This window comes from Petromyzon marinus, chromosome 20, assembly GCF_048934315.1.
Source record: "Petromyzon marinus isolate PM22_M1 ecotype Great Lakes invasive population chromosome 20, UKy_Petmar_22M1.pri1.0, whole genome shotgun sequence".
Taxonomy (NCBI): Eukaryota; Metazoa; Chordata; class Hyperoartia; order Petromyzontiformes; family Petromyzontidae; genus Petromyzon; species Petromyzon marinus.
The window spans coordinates 8,022,028-8,039,884 of NC_133686.1; the positions used below are offsets into that span (position 1 = coordinate 8,022,028).

General features: G+C 43.4%; 1 protein-coding gene across 8 annotated transcripts in view; it reads left to right on the plus strand.

The window, feature by feature from the left end:
* LOC116944038 (FH1/FH2 domain-containing protein 3-like) overlaps nucleotides 1-17,857 on the plus strand; it is a 174,099-nt gene that overhangs the window by 16,683 nt on the left and 139,559 nt on the right. For all 8 annotated transcript variants that reach the window (XM_076068281.1, XM_076068283.1, XM_076068284.1 and 5 more), the window contains exon 2: nucleotides 3,980-4,086. In XM_076068281.1, coding sequence (XP_075924396.1) covers nucleotides 3,980-4,086 — 107 coding nt within the window. The remainder of the gene's footprint in view (nucleotides 1-3,979; nucleotides 4,087-17,857) is intronic.

Sequence of the window (17,857 nt, forward strand, 5' to 3'; positions counted from 1 at the left end):
CGTGACACGTTGGGCCCTTGAACCTGTGCTCAGCAACTGTGTAAATCACAATAAAAGCAAGTGCACACGTATGAGCACACGCTGAGAGGGCATACAATGTTATTGTACACTTTGTTATGGGTTAGTCTATGGTTTAATCCCAGGATATACTTCCCTATCCATTTCTATAACAGAATTAAAGAGCACATCTGGAATTCTCCGAGACTGAAGAAAACGCAGCGTGTTTATAGACCTTCTGTTATCGTCATATAAACACTCACGCATGCTCCCTGGGGTGACACTAGATGAGAGAGATTCCTGTGGGAAAATCAAACAACGTGGGTGATTGTAGCCATCGCTGACACTGTAGAGAAGTTTCGTGAAGGGTACAAGCTCGTTCCTAAAAGCGTGCCATCTCTTGATACGTGCCAGCTGTTGCACATGAATGCACTGTACACCTGTATTTGATAAATACATGCTCCAACCAAGCCAGGGGAACTATAGAAAAAAAAACCTCAACATGTCCCTGTTTTGCTCAAATGTAAGATTTGACACGCACGCTGTAGATCAGTGAAGACAATTATGGTGCCTTTGATGAATCAACCCTCACGTGTGGCGATTCATCGCCGGGTATTGTCTGAGCACAGAAACACTTGGCCTGCGTGATGCAAGCGTCAAATATCTCGGCCAGCCGTTATCAAAGTTGACCGTGTTGACTTTGCTGGCTCGCAGAGCGCTTCCAGGAACGTAAACACAGCTCTTATGACTCAGATAAAGCCGTGCAAACGGCTCGCTTGTTCCACGCCTCGAATGGTGCAGATCAGCTTTTAGTGCACATGGCATGTGCTAACCAGCCATGGAGTCCTGCGGTTGGTGTGGGCCAATTTTACGCTCAACTCGTGCCACTTGCTGTCCTTGCTTGCCGAGCCCCCTTTACCCACACACACACACATACAAAAGACAAAGATCCCCCGCTAGCCTGAACAGACTTCTGGGGCAAGTGCTTATTTGGCGAGCACCTATGACGGCTGGCACGGCACACGAGGGGATGGATAGCAAGCATCACGAACCAAGCCGCCTTTGTCTCCCCAGTGACGATGTTTACACACTTGCACCAGGTACTCATTCCAGGCTGAGTCAACCTAGGGGAGGCCGAGGACCGGTTCAGATAATCGTCACCGGCGTTGGCCGTGAGCGGGTTCATAGGGCGGCATGCTATCTCGCGACACTACCGTCTTACTTACACGTTTACCCACACACACACACAGCGGGGCCCACTACGCCTGTACAATTTTCCTTCGGCATTCGCGAGGGATACGTTCCAGAGATTCGCGTGAACGGAAAATGTTGCGGATAATGATATTGGCTTACGAAAACGTATATATATATTTTAATGAATTACCTTAAATAAACACGTAAATAAGCTATTTAATGAATGACAATTGTAATGACACGTCTCTGTATGTCATCAATTTATCTCATCACTTTCTTTCTCTCTCTCGCGATGCAGTAGGTGTCGAGTTCCTGATGCGATTCGCGGATAGCTAAGCCCGCAGATAGCAGGTTCGCGAATAACAAGGGAATGCTGTACAGTACGTACTTTTCTGCTGGTGGCTTCTGCTATAGGAGCCATCCATTTAGTGCATACGCATGGAGGGGGGTAACCCAAATGCGTAGCTTGCGTATGGGGGGTCTACTGACAAAGTACGCATAGGAAATGGGGGGGAGGGGGGGGTGGTGAAGCCTCGATAATAATTTGTCTACATTGGCCTTCACATGAGTTAGATAGTCCGGCGGTGGACTATCCGTTTGCTTAAACACGTTAATATTATTCATCCTTGATCGTTTCTGCGTGGATTAAGACATATTTTTTGCGTACGTACTAAATGGATGGCCCCATACTTTCTCTATCTCACTGAGTACATTTGGCGCAAGCTATAGCACTGGACCGCTATTTCTTGGCCGCACGAGGCATCAGCAAACTAAGTAGAAGTTTAGGGCTCGATGCCGATAATGGAGTGCGCCAAATTCATGAATTAGATAGGTGTGCACGGGACTATTACCTCAATTCAGATGCGAATAAATATAACTTTTTCCACCATTATAGAAACAATATGAAAAGAAAATTCCTTATATTTACTGAATGCTATTACCTTAATTGTTTCACACTAAACTAAACAATGTTTTATTTTACCAGTTAAGGCCCACTGAGATATAGCACTCTTTTGCAGAAGCTACCTGGCCACAAATGAAGTGGCTTATCACGTTGAAATTTATAGCAGCCAAATACTCAAAATTCATGTTTCTAAATGCGGAGGGAAGAAAACCAAAGGGCCCGGATAAAAATCCACGTGACCACGGGGACAACACGCAAACTCCAATTATACAGGAGTCAGGGTTGGCATAACTACCTCGCCTGTATACCAGGCGAGGTAGTTAACATCTCACCACCGCGGCGAGATGTTGTGCATGTCCAGCGTATTATTATTGTAGTCGCGTAACATGCTCCAAAATAATATCTGCTCAGGGCGCTCAATGGGCTGGTGCTACCGCTGTTGCAAATATAACCTACAAATACACCTACTCTGAGCCACATAGTAATTACAATGTTTTGATGTTCTGCAGTAAACATTGTGTTACTTTATTAAAGGAAATATTTATTTTGCCAGCAGTAACGTCTTGCAATTTTAAAGTGAAATTAAATGCCGCACATTGATGCTTCCATATGGTCTTCATGTGTTTCATTTCCTTAAAGAAGAGTGTATATTAATGTCTCAATGTTACGCAATGTGTTACTGATGTTTCTTTTTTGTTTAAGAAGTTTCAGAATATTTGTGTTTAGTTTAGGATCTGTCACCATGTGTTAAGGCAAGACTTTTTTGTGGTTTACCAGCTTAGATGAAAGAAAGAACACGTGAATGTACAAATAATTCCATTATACAGCAATGTGGCAGCACATTGTGGCCCACATCAGAGACTATGACCAAGGGTTTAAATATTTTATAATAACACAGAAAATGTAATGTACTAAATTTGAAGCTTTCGTGACTGCAAGGATTCACACTCTTTGTTTTTTTCGGTAAAGTCACGTAGGTAAAATAAAATAAAACAACTAAATTTTGATTTAAAGCTTTCGTGACTGCAGTAATTCACATTCTTAGTTCTTTCGGTAAAGTCACGTTGAAGGGAAACAATAAAATAATAAAATATATTGTGTTATATATATATTATTATTTTATTGTTTCCCTTCAACGTGACTTTACCGAAAGAACTAAGAATATAAAACGACTAAATTAAATCACGACGTTTCGGAGGCAACACAAGCTTCCGTCTTCAGGTGTTATATCTGAACCTTTCCAGGGTTTCCCTATTTCATCCTACATTGGCCAGCATAAGTAAAAACAACAACCCGTGACTGACATAGCGTGGGGAGGCCGCCTTCATCCAGAAGTGGATTGACTCAAGGGAGTGTTAATTATTATTTTGGCTTTCATAGCCAGATCTGAAAATGAACCTAATTATAACACTGAGTACCTACAGTATGTAATCACACAGTCGCAGACTACGTGTACATGTTTTTCTCATGTGGTTTTTTATGTGCTTGACTAGTCTTGAGGCTGAGGAATGAGAAACGATCCCATCTGAGAGTGAATTGCATTTGATTGGGTGGTAGAACAAATTAATCAACATATGCAAAATTCCAATGCATGACCTCAATATCTCTTGAGATTTAGTGAGGTTTTCCTGGCTAAATGAAAGGCATCATTATCATCATCATCAGCGTCATCATGCATGATAAATTCACAGCTGAGTGAAGATCATCCCGAGCTATCACCGATTATCATTATTATACAGACTCATAGTCTCGACAAGGAATTTCCCTGCAGCCTTGGGAGTATTGTCTCTCATTTTTAAGTCGGCCATATAAACTCAAGGTGGTCGATGCGGTCGGTACGTTCAATGTTGACGTTTTCCCTGTGCTCTGCGTGCTCTTCCGCAGCTGGATGACTGTGCTCTGCAGCTTTCGCACAATGGCACATACCTGGATCTGGATTCCACGCTGGGCGAGCAACGCGACGAGCTGGAGGGCTTCTTTGAGGACAGCGGGTGCGTGTCCTATCTATCGGCAGATGCACCGCATGAAAGGACTGAAAGAATACAGAAATTGGACAAAAAGTCACTTCTTTGCATGGAGCAGCTGTTGATGCAGTTGACTGGTATACGTTAAAGGAGTGGAGAATGACAACCAGCGTTGGTGGCCGTTTAACATATATATCTCTATGATTCTGATTCTAAAGATACTTTTGTTGTTGTTGTGTTCATCGGTTTTATACAAATTGATAACAGTTTTTTTTTTGCATTGCTGGAATCTCTAGAATAGCTGAGCGGCAGTCTTGTAAGTGGAATTACACAGTTATGGGAGCAGTTAGATCGCAGGTAAAAGTGCATAGCTCTGGTTCATGCCATTGCTGGCAGAAGAGCCTCCACTCTCAGAAGCTCCTGAAAGAGTAGTTTCGCCTACACTTCCATGTTAGCAGCAGATTTTTTTTCACGATATCGTGAAATGATCTATCTTGCACAACCACAGGACTTCTCTCTTGGACTACTGTATATAGATGAGTGGGTGTTTCGCAGTGCCAAGCAGCAGAAAGCCCTGCATGCAAACATTGCCCACAAAGCTGAGCCAAACCAAATGAAAAGGCAAATCCACATTTTGTGTGCCTGTGTTTTTAAAGTGCAGCCTTAGTGACCAGTTTGAAACCACTGTATTAAACAGCATCCTTGAATTATTGTAATTTTTTTTTCTTTTAAAGAGACATGTGAAGGTTTATTTGGTGTTGGATATCGCAGTGTTTGATTTTACTTAGTTGAATGAAGTGTTTATTTAATTAATGCGTTGTGTTAATATAAACAGGTGTACACTAACAGCAACTGAATCTATTTTCTACAAGGCCAGATCCAAGTCGTCAACTGTTTGTGTAACGCTCACTGAATGTGTATTCTATATTTCAAATGAACATAATTACATATCATGTTTGGGCTGTGTATGTCATTGGACATATTTTTTAATGACTGAATTATCTTTGAATTTGCCACTTGGTATTCTAACTATTTATCTCTCAGCTTCTCTGCCCAAGGGCAGGTCCATTGCTAAAGCTCTCCCAATAACCATCTTATCCGATGTCCCCCTTCAACGCACATCACCACACTCCATACCAGGGGGTTTGAGCCACAACACCACACTCATCACTAGGGTCCCAGAGCGACCACACCACACTCAGCACTAGGGTCCCAGAGCCACAACACCACACTCATCACTAGGGTCCCAGAGCCACAACACTCAGCACTAGGGTCCTAGAGCCACAACACCACACTCAGCACTAGGGTCCCAGAGCCACAACGCTCAGCACTAGGGTCCTAGAGCCACAACACCACACTCATCACTAGGGTCCCAGAGCCACAACACCACACTCAGCACTAGGGTCCCAGAGCCACCATACTCATCACTAGGGTCCCAGAGCCACAACACCACACTCATCACTAGGGTCCCAGAGCCACCACATCATCACTAGGGTCCCAGAGTCACAACACCACACTCATCACTAGGGTCCCAGAGCCACAACACCACACTCATCACTAGGGTCCCAGAGCCACAACACCACACTCATCACTAGGGTCCCAGAGCCACAACACCACACTCATCACTAGGGTCCCAGAGCCACAACACCACACTCAGCACTAGGGTCCCAGAGCCACCACACCACACTCATCACTAGGGTCCCAGAGCCACAACACCACACTCATCACTAGAGTCCCAGAGCCACAACACCACACTCATCACTAGCGTCCCAGAGCCACAACACCACACTCATCACTAGGGTCCCAGAGCCACAACACCACACTCAGCACTAGGGTCCCAGAGCCACAACACCACACTCATCACTAGGGTCCCAGAGCCACAACACCACACTCAGCACTAGGGTCCCAGAGCCACAACACCACACTCATCACTAGGGTCCCAGAGCCACAACACCACACTCAGCACTAGGGTCCCAGAGCCACAACACCACACTCAGCACCAGCGTGTTTATGGAGGCCTAGCAATTTGTAGAGCAAATTACGTTTTGTTCGTGGCTTAATTGATTCAAAGACTAATTTTCCCAAGTTGTTATTAAGGAACACATAACATGCAATGCTGGCTTGCTGTGTAATTGCTTGTTTGTATGTATGTATGCGTGGGTAGCAGATGGATGTGGATAATGCACTCCAGTGATTGTTTGGGGCTTAGCTATGGGGTGAGGTTCCAGACATAATTTAAACTTCCCTGCCCAGTAAGCCTTGTTACGCATGTGTCAGGGGTGGCTTGTGACACATTGCAACCCGCCCGTGATCCAAAACAGCTTAGAAGCACACAGGGTAATCGTTTTTGAGTGTCACATTTTGGAGCTGTGTATGTTGCATAGACAATGCTTTGGCTACAATTATAACCTGAATAATTATAGAGTATTACACACGGTACCATTATATATGCATAGAAATAGAGAACCTTTCCCAGTTACTACAAACTATTTTTTTATTTTATCGGTTAAAGCTTACTGATCTATATAGCTCTTTTTCGGAAGCGACCTGGCCACAAATGATAGCTCAAAAAAGTGTTTCATCATCACGTCGAAATGTAAAGCAGCCAAATACTCTTAAACGCACTTTTATTCTAAATGTGGAGGGGAAAACTGAAGGACCCGGAGAAAAATCCACGTTACCACGGGGAGAACATGCAAAGTCCAAACATACAGCCGTCAGGGTTGGGATCGAACCCACGACCTCCTCCATGGCAGGCGATAGCGATAACGTCTCACCACCGTGGCACCATCAACAAGTTCGGCTTGTTCATGTGGTTGGTTGCCCTCTAAATTGTCCATCATTCTGTTTCCATGATCTTGGACATATTGGAGAGAGGTCTGTGATCCCTTGACATTTGTAAAGTATTTGATTGTGGATGGTATTGCACACTACGAGCTGCGATCATCTGGTGTCCACTCTAATCTGCGGGCGTGGAATTTCTTTTAGCTTCTCAAACTGAAAGGTCAACGCATGCATTAGCTCTGGTGTTCTTAAAGTATCTATTTTGTCTCCAACACGATTTGTCCTCTTTGTTAATGACTTATGATCTTTCACCCACAATGCGATCCACTCCTTTTGCAGATGACAGTCGACTTCATACCTCATATCCATTTAAATGACAAGCTCAAAGTAATATGCATTTTGTCTGCCTAATCCACAGATACTTTACTGTCAATCACCACCAATGGCTTAAAAACAATCCTTTAGATGGTGACTGCTTGTGATGCCACTCACCTCTTATGTAAGCCATGGTTGGAATTAGAACTCAGATCCCCAGGTTTATTGCACCCCTACGATCAGTGCGGTTAAAATAACCCTGATGCCCTTTATCAATCAGTAATTTGAGAAAAGGTTGTAAAATCTTATAATTATCATTTTACTTTTAGCGTTTAGTTGGAGCACATACCACTATGGCACTCTCTGCGCTAAGGCTGTTGTGTGTCCCGTGCACAGATTGCACATCACAGCACATACATTACATGTTTTCAATGTTTCAAACTTGCAGGTGCGGCACTATTGTAGTTAATTGTAATATAATGCTCTGCAGTAAATATGTCAACTGCTTTCTATTCTCCGCACCTGGTGTGAGTAATGGAAAGAATACGTGGCGGGTTACATGCCGAAGCTGAACTCTTAGTACACCACTCTTATATAAATGTCTACACACACATACACAGTTAAATAAACGTACCATATATATGCGGTCTACGATCTGTGTGCAGCCCATCATCGCGAGTGGTGAAATAATGCATTGATTCTCTAATTAATATCGGTTTTTAAGCTCATGATACATGCATTGAAGCACGTGCTTAATAATTTGATGCATTTCGATTCGTATGTATGTTTTAGACGGAGTGGTGGCAAAGCAATTTGTGCAATGTGCTAACGAACCTGGCGGCTAACACCAGTGGCAAGCAACGTCTAGACCAGTCCTAGGCCTCCCCTTCATCACCAACTCGCACTCACCAGCACATTGAAGTACGGTCTAATAACCAATGGCCCACACAACACGGGGAGCCCTTTATCCAGCAGTGGATTAATAAATAGCCGTAAATAATGTAATTTATATTGTATGCAATGGGTTCGCATCAACTATGAAAACGTCCACTGAAATACAACCCTCAATCCTGACGATTTATCAAATCGCAGGAGGGCGAGGTGAGAATTATTCGCAGCCCTAACAATTTCTGTCACACACTGCGGTGTATTCCATTCTCTGTCAGACACTTCCAGACATCCGGGCAGATTACTAGTTTTCTTGGTCTGTCGGCCTTGAATGCAGGTCAGCAAGCAAGTGTGGATTATAGGACGATTTAGCCCCATTGTGACTCTTCACTTGTGGTCTTCAGCATCTGCTATATACCCACCACACCTTTGAAAGCAGTTTTTGGAGTGATTAATTAATAATTTTTCTCCCTTTGGTGTCAAGACATGTTTGAAACTCAGCAATATAGAATGTATATATACGTAACAATAAACTCGTAATTGAGTTAGACATTGCTTGTAGTGACAAGCCTTATTATTATTCTTTTATACGGCTGATGTAGATGGAGAGAAACAACTACAAATTCACATTCATGTGGTCAAGCGAGACAACCGCGTCAGGAGCAGCGGAGTGGTGCATCATCATCGTTGTGATGTCTCCTTCGTATTTGTGGATTGGGGCATTGCGTTGTTATACGCTGCACGGTCTGTTCTGGATGACCACAGTCGCACACTGGAGGGTTTTTAATTTTCCATATCGGCATCAGGTATTCGCATCTGTCATGCTTTGTGCAGATGCAGATTAGGGTGGACCATGAGCTTCGTGGAAGATCAAACCCAGGGATCTTCTGCGTTGCGACACCACTTATGATGTTTATGCCAGATGATAAAATACCGTTCTGGTGGTTAAACAGATGCCTTGTTAGAATGTTGTGTGCCGTCAACCTTCCACATTGGGGAAGGGAACAGTTCACTGCCAGTACGTGTGCTGATGAATCAGAATGCTGGCACATGTACACATGTATACAGTACTGTGATTATAAAGCAGTATGTTCTCTTATAAGGTCTGCATTTCGCCTACCGATGTAGTTTTACAGCTGGTTAAACAGATCGAATTAAAATAAGGATTTAACTCTACACTGTCTGAATTTAATCGAAAGCTCACCTTTGTGTGTGGATAATCCTTTGTATCTGCACATGTCTGACACAAGGTGGTGTTTGTATGGGCATAGCAGCATGCATATATGGTTGCCACATTTTCGACTCTAGACCAAACCCAAACATATTTCTCAGTCAGCCGAGGTCTATCAAAACGGTTCCATTTACTGTGATGAAAGTTCAACACAATATCGGTACCATATACGAATCAATTCCTGCCTGCTGAACAATTCCTGGACTGTCCTAGTCAAGCCCGGACCGGTGGCAATCCATGCCCGTGTGTGAGTTGAAATTCTGGACACATGGAGGTGGTGTGGGGGGGAGTGTGGAGGGTGATTGAGGGTGCTGGAGTTGGGTTTACCTTTTTTCACGTTGCTTGAAACAATAGGACCCTCGCTGCACATTGTGTGAAAGCATATTGGGTCACGCACAGCCACCAAGGGCTTATACTTTTATATTCTTAGTTTTTTCGGTAAAGTCACGTTGAAGAGAAACAACAAAATAATAAAATATATATTAAACAATTAAAAAATTCTCACGACGTTTCGACCATAACTCAAACGGTCATCTTCTGAAGATGACCGTTTGAGTTATTTTGTTGTTTCTCTTCAACGTGACTTTACCGAAAAAACTAAGAATATGAATTACTGCAGTCACGAAAGCTTTAAATCAAGGCTTATACTTTGTTCAAGTTAAATACTGCAGGCTTAACATGTTAAGTTACGTACGTACACATTTTCATCCAATTTGCAACACTTAAATGGGGTTCAACTGTAAGTCATAACTGAATTGTGCCTTATGTAACAGAGCAATTGGTAGAGTTCAATTTGTTGTTTATTTAAGTTAACTTAAATCTACATTTGTACATTCTTTATTGTATATTGTATATTCAAAGGCATTTGTCATCATAAATTCTAATTTATGGCAATACAAAAGTTCGTTAATATTTAACCCGCCCCTAGTATTAATATTATACCCTGCACATAATTTCAGCACAGGACATTTATAAAGCCACCGCAACTGAATTAGGCATTGTTTAAAAAAATAGCACTGTTTTCAAAGTTAAATGTCTAATTGGCACAATAGTAAATCTTCAATAACTAAGAATATCAAAGTATGTTGTGGAACTACAGCATTTGATAATATCATAATTAAAATGAATGTTGACTTACATGGGTTTTTCAGAATCATATTAACAAACCAGACTGAAACGCTAAAGTGATTCTTACGGATGGAAAATACCGGTAACCATTTACCGTCGTTGTGAGAATGTTAATAACAAAAAATAAACAATGCCTCCTTTCCATAGCTGTCTGTCCATATATATATAAAAAAAAATTACACAACCTATCAGCTGCACGGCCTTGCTAAGAATAGAACAGGCTTAGGCATTTGTTTAGCATTGAGGTGGTTCCGAACTAAGTAAGCGAAACAGCGGTGCATAATGAGTACAAAGATATCGCAGTGTAAGTACACAGTCGTTAGTGCTAGCTTGCTCGCGTCCCTTGACTACTACGCGTAACCACAACTCTGGTGTGCTGTTAAAACCAAGTGCAAGCTTCACAGTGGGTTCATTTGTTTGATTGCGAACGGAAGACCAAACACTTTTGCGCTCTGTTTATTTTCCTCAGACATTCCAGTTGAGTTTGTCATGATACTCGGAGACAACACATGATGTGTCATTGGCCGACTGCAGTATTGGTGACCTGAAACTTCAAAGATCCAACCTCACCTGTTTGCAAGCAACTTAACTCGGTGGAGGAAGTGAACGAGCCTCACTGCCCGTGCTGTATTTGAAGTGGCAATTGAGCTCAGGTTACCTAAGAGCCAGCAATTGCGCTGATGTATGGTTGACGAGTATATAATAGCGGTGAGAGCCCTTGATTCGTAATGGGAATCGCGCAGGTTCAATCCCCCTAGTGAGGGGTCATTTCTGATTGTCACCTCCCTTGGGTAAATGAAATGAGTACCACTTTGAGCGTTGTCACTCGTGGTCACTCTATGTAGGAACTCGTCTCAGTCATGGGAATGTGGGATTTCTTCCACTGACTTAGGGCCGCCAACTTATATGAAATACATTCTAGTTCTCACCTGAACAGGGAAACTATTTGGCTTCGGCTTGACCTTCACTGTTGTGGTTACGAATTAATTCAAGAGGCTTTTGATGAGAGTGGCAATGTGATCACGTTAAATGTGCCCTGCGGATCACTTTCCATGCTGTCTACCAGGGGCTTCAAAATACCCAGGGTTACCCATGGCTAGTCATACACGTCCCTCATTGTTAACTCCACACGTTTTGAGGACTCGGTCTCATATAGGGGTGCCTCGGTGGTGAGATGTTAACTCCCTCACCTGGTATGGAGGAGGTTGTGGGTTTGATCCCAAACCCTAACGCCTGTATATTTGGAGTTTGTATGTTCTCCTCTTGGTCGCGTGGATTTGTCTCTGGGTCCTCTGCTCTTTCCGTCCACATTTAGAAACACGCGTTTAGAATGTTTGGCTGCTATATACATTTCCACATGATGACCTACTTCGTTGAGCTATTATTTGTGGCCAGGCCCCTTCTGAATAACAGCTATATACCTCAGAGGGCCTTACCTGGACAAAAAGGACTTTCATCCCATCCTTGCTAAATTCAACCACCACTCTGCAAATAAAGACACGGCTCATACTCCTCGCACTCCTACAATTTGGAGTTTTCTCCCATCATTTCTTATCTCAGGCATTCAAGTAACATAGTAGCTCTCTTAACACCCTTGAAAAGGTGCCGTTTGCTGCTGACTGCTGGGTATCTTGGGCCTTTGGGCCTATGCTCAGCGACTGAGATGAAAAACACATTGTTATCCATAAATGGTCCACTCTTCCCTTGACCTATCCAGAGTGTGCCTTTGTGCTGCCCGTGACCCCTGCGTTATAACAGCATGCCTTGTAATTATCCGTCCATTGTGATTGTTCAGGGCAAATCTAGCCCTGCGAAACAGTACATTATTGTCACAAAAAAAACCCTTTTGTGTTTTGGAAAAGCACAAAGGTTAAACAGTTGAAGAGCCCAAGTACTGTACAATGTCTTACATCATTGTTTCTTTATTTCTGTATCCTTTCTCATCTATTAATGTTTGCTCTTGAGTTCTACACAGCTGAAAAAAGTATGTTGTGTATTATGCGGTTGGCTTGCTAACAAATGTGCATTTCCTGCTTCGTCTACTCCACACGTGCATTTCAATAGGTATTTGAAAATATCGTGAACACCATTAGTAAATGTAGTTTGAGGTAAAATGTATAGTTTTGCATTGCGCAAGTCACACACATCGCATTTTCGCAATCACTGGGAAAACACAGACAAGCTGGAAAGCAGCCAGACGGCGAACTGGCACCAACAATTGTCCAAGTTCTGTGGACCTCGATATATTTAGACGTTTTCATACTGTTCGTGAGTGTTGATATGTGGGGAGGAAAACAGAAGAGCACCCAGAGACAACGCACGTGTGCGAAGAGGTCAAAACTCTAACCCCATGCAGAAGGAACAGATTGTTTTCGATCACACTCTGCTTTTCTGCATTCTACTGGCAAACCAGGGAATGGCACCTCAATGCCCAATGGAAGGGAGTTTCACAACATTTGTGCGAACCCCCAAACCTCGCTGCCTCCACAGTGCTGGATTACAGGCCACGCGCACATCCACCACCGCCTGTCAATGTAGGCATTGACTTATTTGATTACCGCAGCAAACCATGTAATTAGAGTAACGACATAACGCACTGTCTTATTAATAACGAGTCATGTGGAACCTTCTGTTCTTTTGGAAAACACAGCAGAATATGCATGCCTGGGTCAGTTATTGAGATTGTATGAGGCTTAACATGATGCATTAAAGAAGCAAACAAGAGCAGGATGGAGTGATTTTGGAGAAAAAAAATTGAAATTTTTATCATGAAACCCGACGTAGCAAAGGGCCCTGCAGGTGAGAAGTTTTCAGTGCACGTTGCCAGCACTGATGTGCGGATCTGTAACGTGGACACAGACAAATTTAACGGAGCAAAATATATATTAAAAAAATCGCACTGAAAGAGCATGGAGAAGGTGCATGCTTGGAATGACATTACACGGAGAGGGACGCACGTGTCGAGGGTAAACTAACCTAATTGGAGACGTCATACCTATCGACCGTTAACAAATACGTGAAGTGGGAGTGGGCCCGACACGTGGTGCAACGGGATTATGGCTGGTGGACAAGAACCGGCAGTGGAATGGTGGGCAAAGGAAAGAGCGCGGGCAACAAGAGGATGACCGTCGCAAAGGTGAAGCGATGGTGAGATCGGGCGATGTGCAGGGGAGAGTGAGAGAGATCGAGTGTGGCATCACACGCAGCAGCATGAGGAACGTTGACGGCATGGAGACGCATTCATCCAACAGTGGCTGACAATATTGGTGGCTGTTGATGATAATCATGTTGAGGTTATCTGGAAAGCAATGCGCTATAATGAAGGCTTACCGCATTGAACACTTTAAACCGATTACACTGTAGCTTCGTAACTGCGTGCAGTGCTGGACGGGCGCTATTCATTGTAAGGGACATCAAAATAATCACGTCCCTGTTTAAGACATCTACATTCTCACGCGAGGGAGGCACGTGGCCAAGTTTAAATAATTTGCTTGATATTTGTTACATTTGAGCCAGTCTGTTAACACGTAGTCTAGCGGCCTGAGAGCACTGACCGCGGTCGTCTCTGAGACCCGGGGCTCAAACACATTTAAAAATGTTAGCGCCACGTTTCTCAAGAGCTGCCCAAAACTTGGCCAAGCACTGACCACGCAAGTGGTCGTTAGACGAAATCATCAACACGTTTTGTCTGCTGCCACACTTTGCTTCTCTATTTGTGTACCCTAATCTTGGTGCTTCATATATATGTTCGTTTTCAAATCACTTCAAAAGACATGTAAGGGCTATAATAACGATTCAAATCCAGTCGATGTTATTTTCATCGCGTGCGCCTCTCTCTCTCTTGCAGCGGCTTCCATAATTGTCGATGCAACATTCGATTTCCGAGCTCACTTAAGCTCAAAGCAATCTTGAGCGAAACGTCCGTCGTACACCGATGTTGAATTCGGTCGTGAACTGTCCTAAGACACTCATCAGGAGGGGCTTTATCGGTGAGAATTTGATCGATACACTGGGCCACGTACAATTAATCTTTTGTTGGGTCGTGGAGGGTCGATGACATGTTGGCATAAAACTACCATGTCACCAAATCCCAAAACAAAAACGTACCATTGTATTGGCTATGCAAACGTAGGCTTTAGGTTTTCTACGTTGTGCAGGCAGGCCGTGGGGTTTAATGTTGCATGCTCTGTCTGCACTAAACATTAGCTGAAGAGTCGTTTCGCTATTGTTAGCTCGGTTGCGAGACTTCACTCAGAAGATATGCTTCTTAGCCCCCCTCCTCCCCCCACTTCGAAATAGCCTCGAACCTAAATACATCCCAACCACAAACTCAATACTGACTTCTGATGTACGAACAGCGTGAAGATTTGTGATGTTGGGAAACATGCGACAAAGACGCATTCTTTTTGGAGTGTGATAATTATTTAGATGCTTTGTGAGTTATTGTGGTGCAATAATTATTCGTTATGCTTTATGTGTTGCACGTGTTTATTGGACGTTTATAAAATGATGCAAACGTGACCACAAACAGGTTTTTGGGCACAGGGTGCATTATTTGGTGGAAGAACAACTTCTCGAGCATGAGGTGACAGTGCTCAAAAATTAATCAAATATGAATGTCTTTCTGCGATGACCTTGAACCGTGTTTCTTGTGAGCGTGACCAGAATTAGTTTACTTTGATAGCTGCCTGTAGGGACGCAAACTGTAGGGCATTGTAAAAAAAAGAACAACCCCAAGTTATAGTTTCCAGTTTAGCTTGCAACTTTTTTTGCGTCAGCCGTGGTGTGTTTCGTTAAAAAAAACCATAGGCTGGGATGTCAATGCTAATGTTTGTTAGAATATTGTGATGGATCGTGATATCGCTTGTTACTGATTCGATCCAGTGACCTATTTCGATAGTTCAGAAGCTTGTTGGTGCACAATGGTTTGTGTTGGTCATAATAAAAGCGTTCAATCAATATTACCGCTCTCAGATGTGGCATATCACAGTCATGCATTTTCCTTGCTGCATTGTTAAACAGGGCCTGCATATATTGATATGCATTACGGCTAGCTTCATGAAAAGTGCTTCATTGTCCCAGGCTAAATTGTTATATAAACATGGCTATTGGAAAATTCCAAAATGATGTTGGTGGCCAAATGCTAGTTATACGTTGTTTGTTTTACAATGGTGCTGTTTAGCATGCATCATAGTTTATAGCGTTTTGTTGTCTGCTTGTGCGTTCCATTGTATGTGTATGTTGGAAGTAGGGGAACGGCAGTGTCGTGGTTAGTACATCGCGCTACGAAACCAGCGACCCGAGTTTGATTCCCTCTCGTGGCCAACACCGGTGACGATTATCTGAACCGGTCCTGTGCATCCCCTAGGTCGACTCAGCCTCAAATGAGTACCTGGTGCAAGTGTGTAAACATCGTCGCCGTGGAGACAGAGATACCCGGGCGTGGTGCTGTCCATCCACACCCTTCGTGTGCCGTGCCGGCCTTCATAGGTGCTCGCGAACAGCACTTGCCCTAACAGTCTGTTAAAGGCTATATGGGGGATCGTTGTCTTTGTTGGATGAAGGGATCGCTTGGTGCATCTGCGCCTAAGCTGTATAAGCACTTGCCCGGCTGTCAGCTACTTCTAGTCAAGAATGCAGAGAATGAGCTGAGATTAGCTGAGGGGCAGCTTCCAGCAGCATATACAGTACAGTAACGACCATTCAGAAGCCCTCTCTGAAGAGCAGACTGAACGCTATACTTAGCCGAGAGCGGCGATATTATAATACCGTTGTGATTCATGAGCGTGCGCCAGCGTTTATTGCAAAGTTATTTCCGACATTTTTCATGCTAATATAATCCTCCTGTTCAAATACAGGCAGTGTTCTGTGATCACTGTGCACCTTTGTACTTCTGTTACCACCACTACTACTACTACTACCTGTGTGTAGGACCACATTATCCACAGCAGGAATTCACTTTGAAGGCAACTAATGCTAAAATGTCAAACAGGTTCTCATTTATGATCGACCATTGAAGAAAACCGTACCGAAACGGCCAATGGGGCATGCTAGGTGCCAACTCGTCAGTTCAACGTGACATCGGTAGAATGAGGCCTCCGTATTAATAGCTCGTGCTTGCGAGCGTTTCTTTTGGGAGTTGGGCTGATGCCACTGAATTCTTTGCGACGGTCCCTTTTTAAACATTTTTATTATTATATTTCGCCGTGCCGCGCAAGCGTCTCGTTGCGAAAAGAGTTGCCGGCCTATAAACAGCACACGGCGCGATGCACCGGCTTGCATTCTGATCAATGGTTAAACAAACGCTAAATATGAGGTTACTACAGTGGTATCACAGGCCGTGGAGTCATGCGGCGGCATTAATGGGTCGGCTAGTAGCAGGATGGCTCCTCTTGTCGCCCCGGAATCGTAAATCACATTCGCTAACCATTTGCCCAATGAACTTTTCGATTAGCGAACTTGACATTGCGTTAAAGCGCCCCTTTTGTTGATGCCGTTTCATTGTGATGTTTAAGTGGATCCGGCCCGGGGGGTGGGGGGGTAGTGCCGAGATGGGGGGGTTAATGATGGTGCTGTGTTCTTGATTTTGATCTGGGGACTCGTGAAGACGTGGTTCTGGGCAAAAGTAAAAAAAAAGTGTTATAAAGAAGTTTTGCAGTAATGCTGTGCCTCTGATATGTTTGTCACGTGCAATGAGTTCAGTAGTCTTACTACGTTCGGCAATAACACTGCATATTCACTGAAGCAAAACCAACACAATAAATATAACATTGGAAACACATTTGTAACCCATTAATACCCAGACCTGAGAGCACAAATACAGAACAGATGAAGAGTAGAAATTTTTGCTGGTTCAGCAAGATTCGAAAAAGTAGGTTAAATAAATGGTATATTGAATCGCTTAAACAATGCCGTATTACCAGAATTAATTGTAAAATAGTTATATGTATTAATGTTACATGCTATGGATTGAAATGTAAACGTCTATGCCAACTCTTGACCACATTCCTGATTTGCACTGTCTTCCGCACATTCATATATATAAACAAAGCTTATGCTTACAGCCACTCATCAATACAATACTGGATGATGGCCTCCCCATGCCATGATGGTCATTAGAATCTTTTACCATATTTAACCACATTGGTCAGCACAAGTGGTGAACGTATGGCCCAGGACTAGTTCAGATATCACTCTTCATTGACAAATGTATGTATGTTTGTTGAATTATTTTGCACCGTCCGTAGCTGACCGTGCTACTTGGAGGTGTCAGTAAATCAGAGGTGCCGTGGCCAGGAAAAAAACTCGGATCACCAGGATTTCATAGTGTAGTGCACAAACCACTGCACCACCACCCCACCCCCTTTAAAAAAAAAAAATATCGTGTCATTTTTTTTTAATTCTCAGCAAAATCCAGGTGTGTTAAGAGGAACACACATTTCTCGGGTGGAT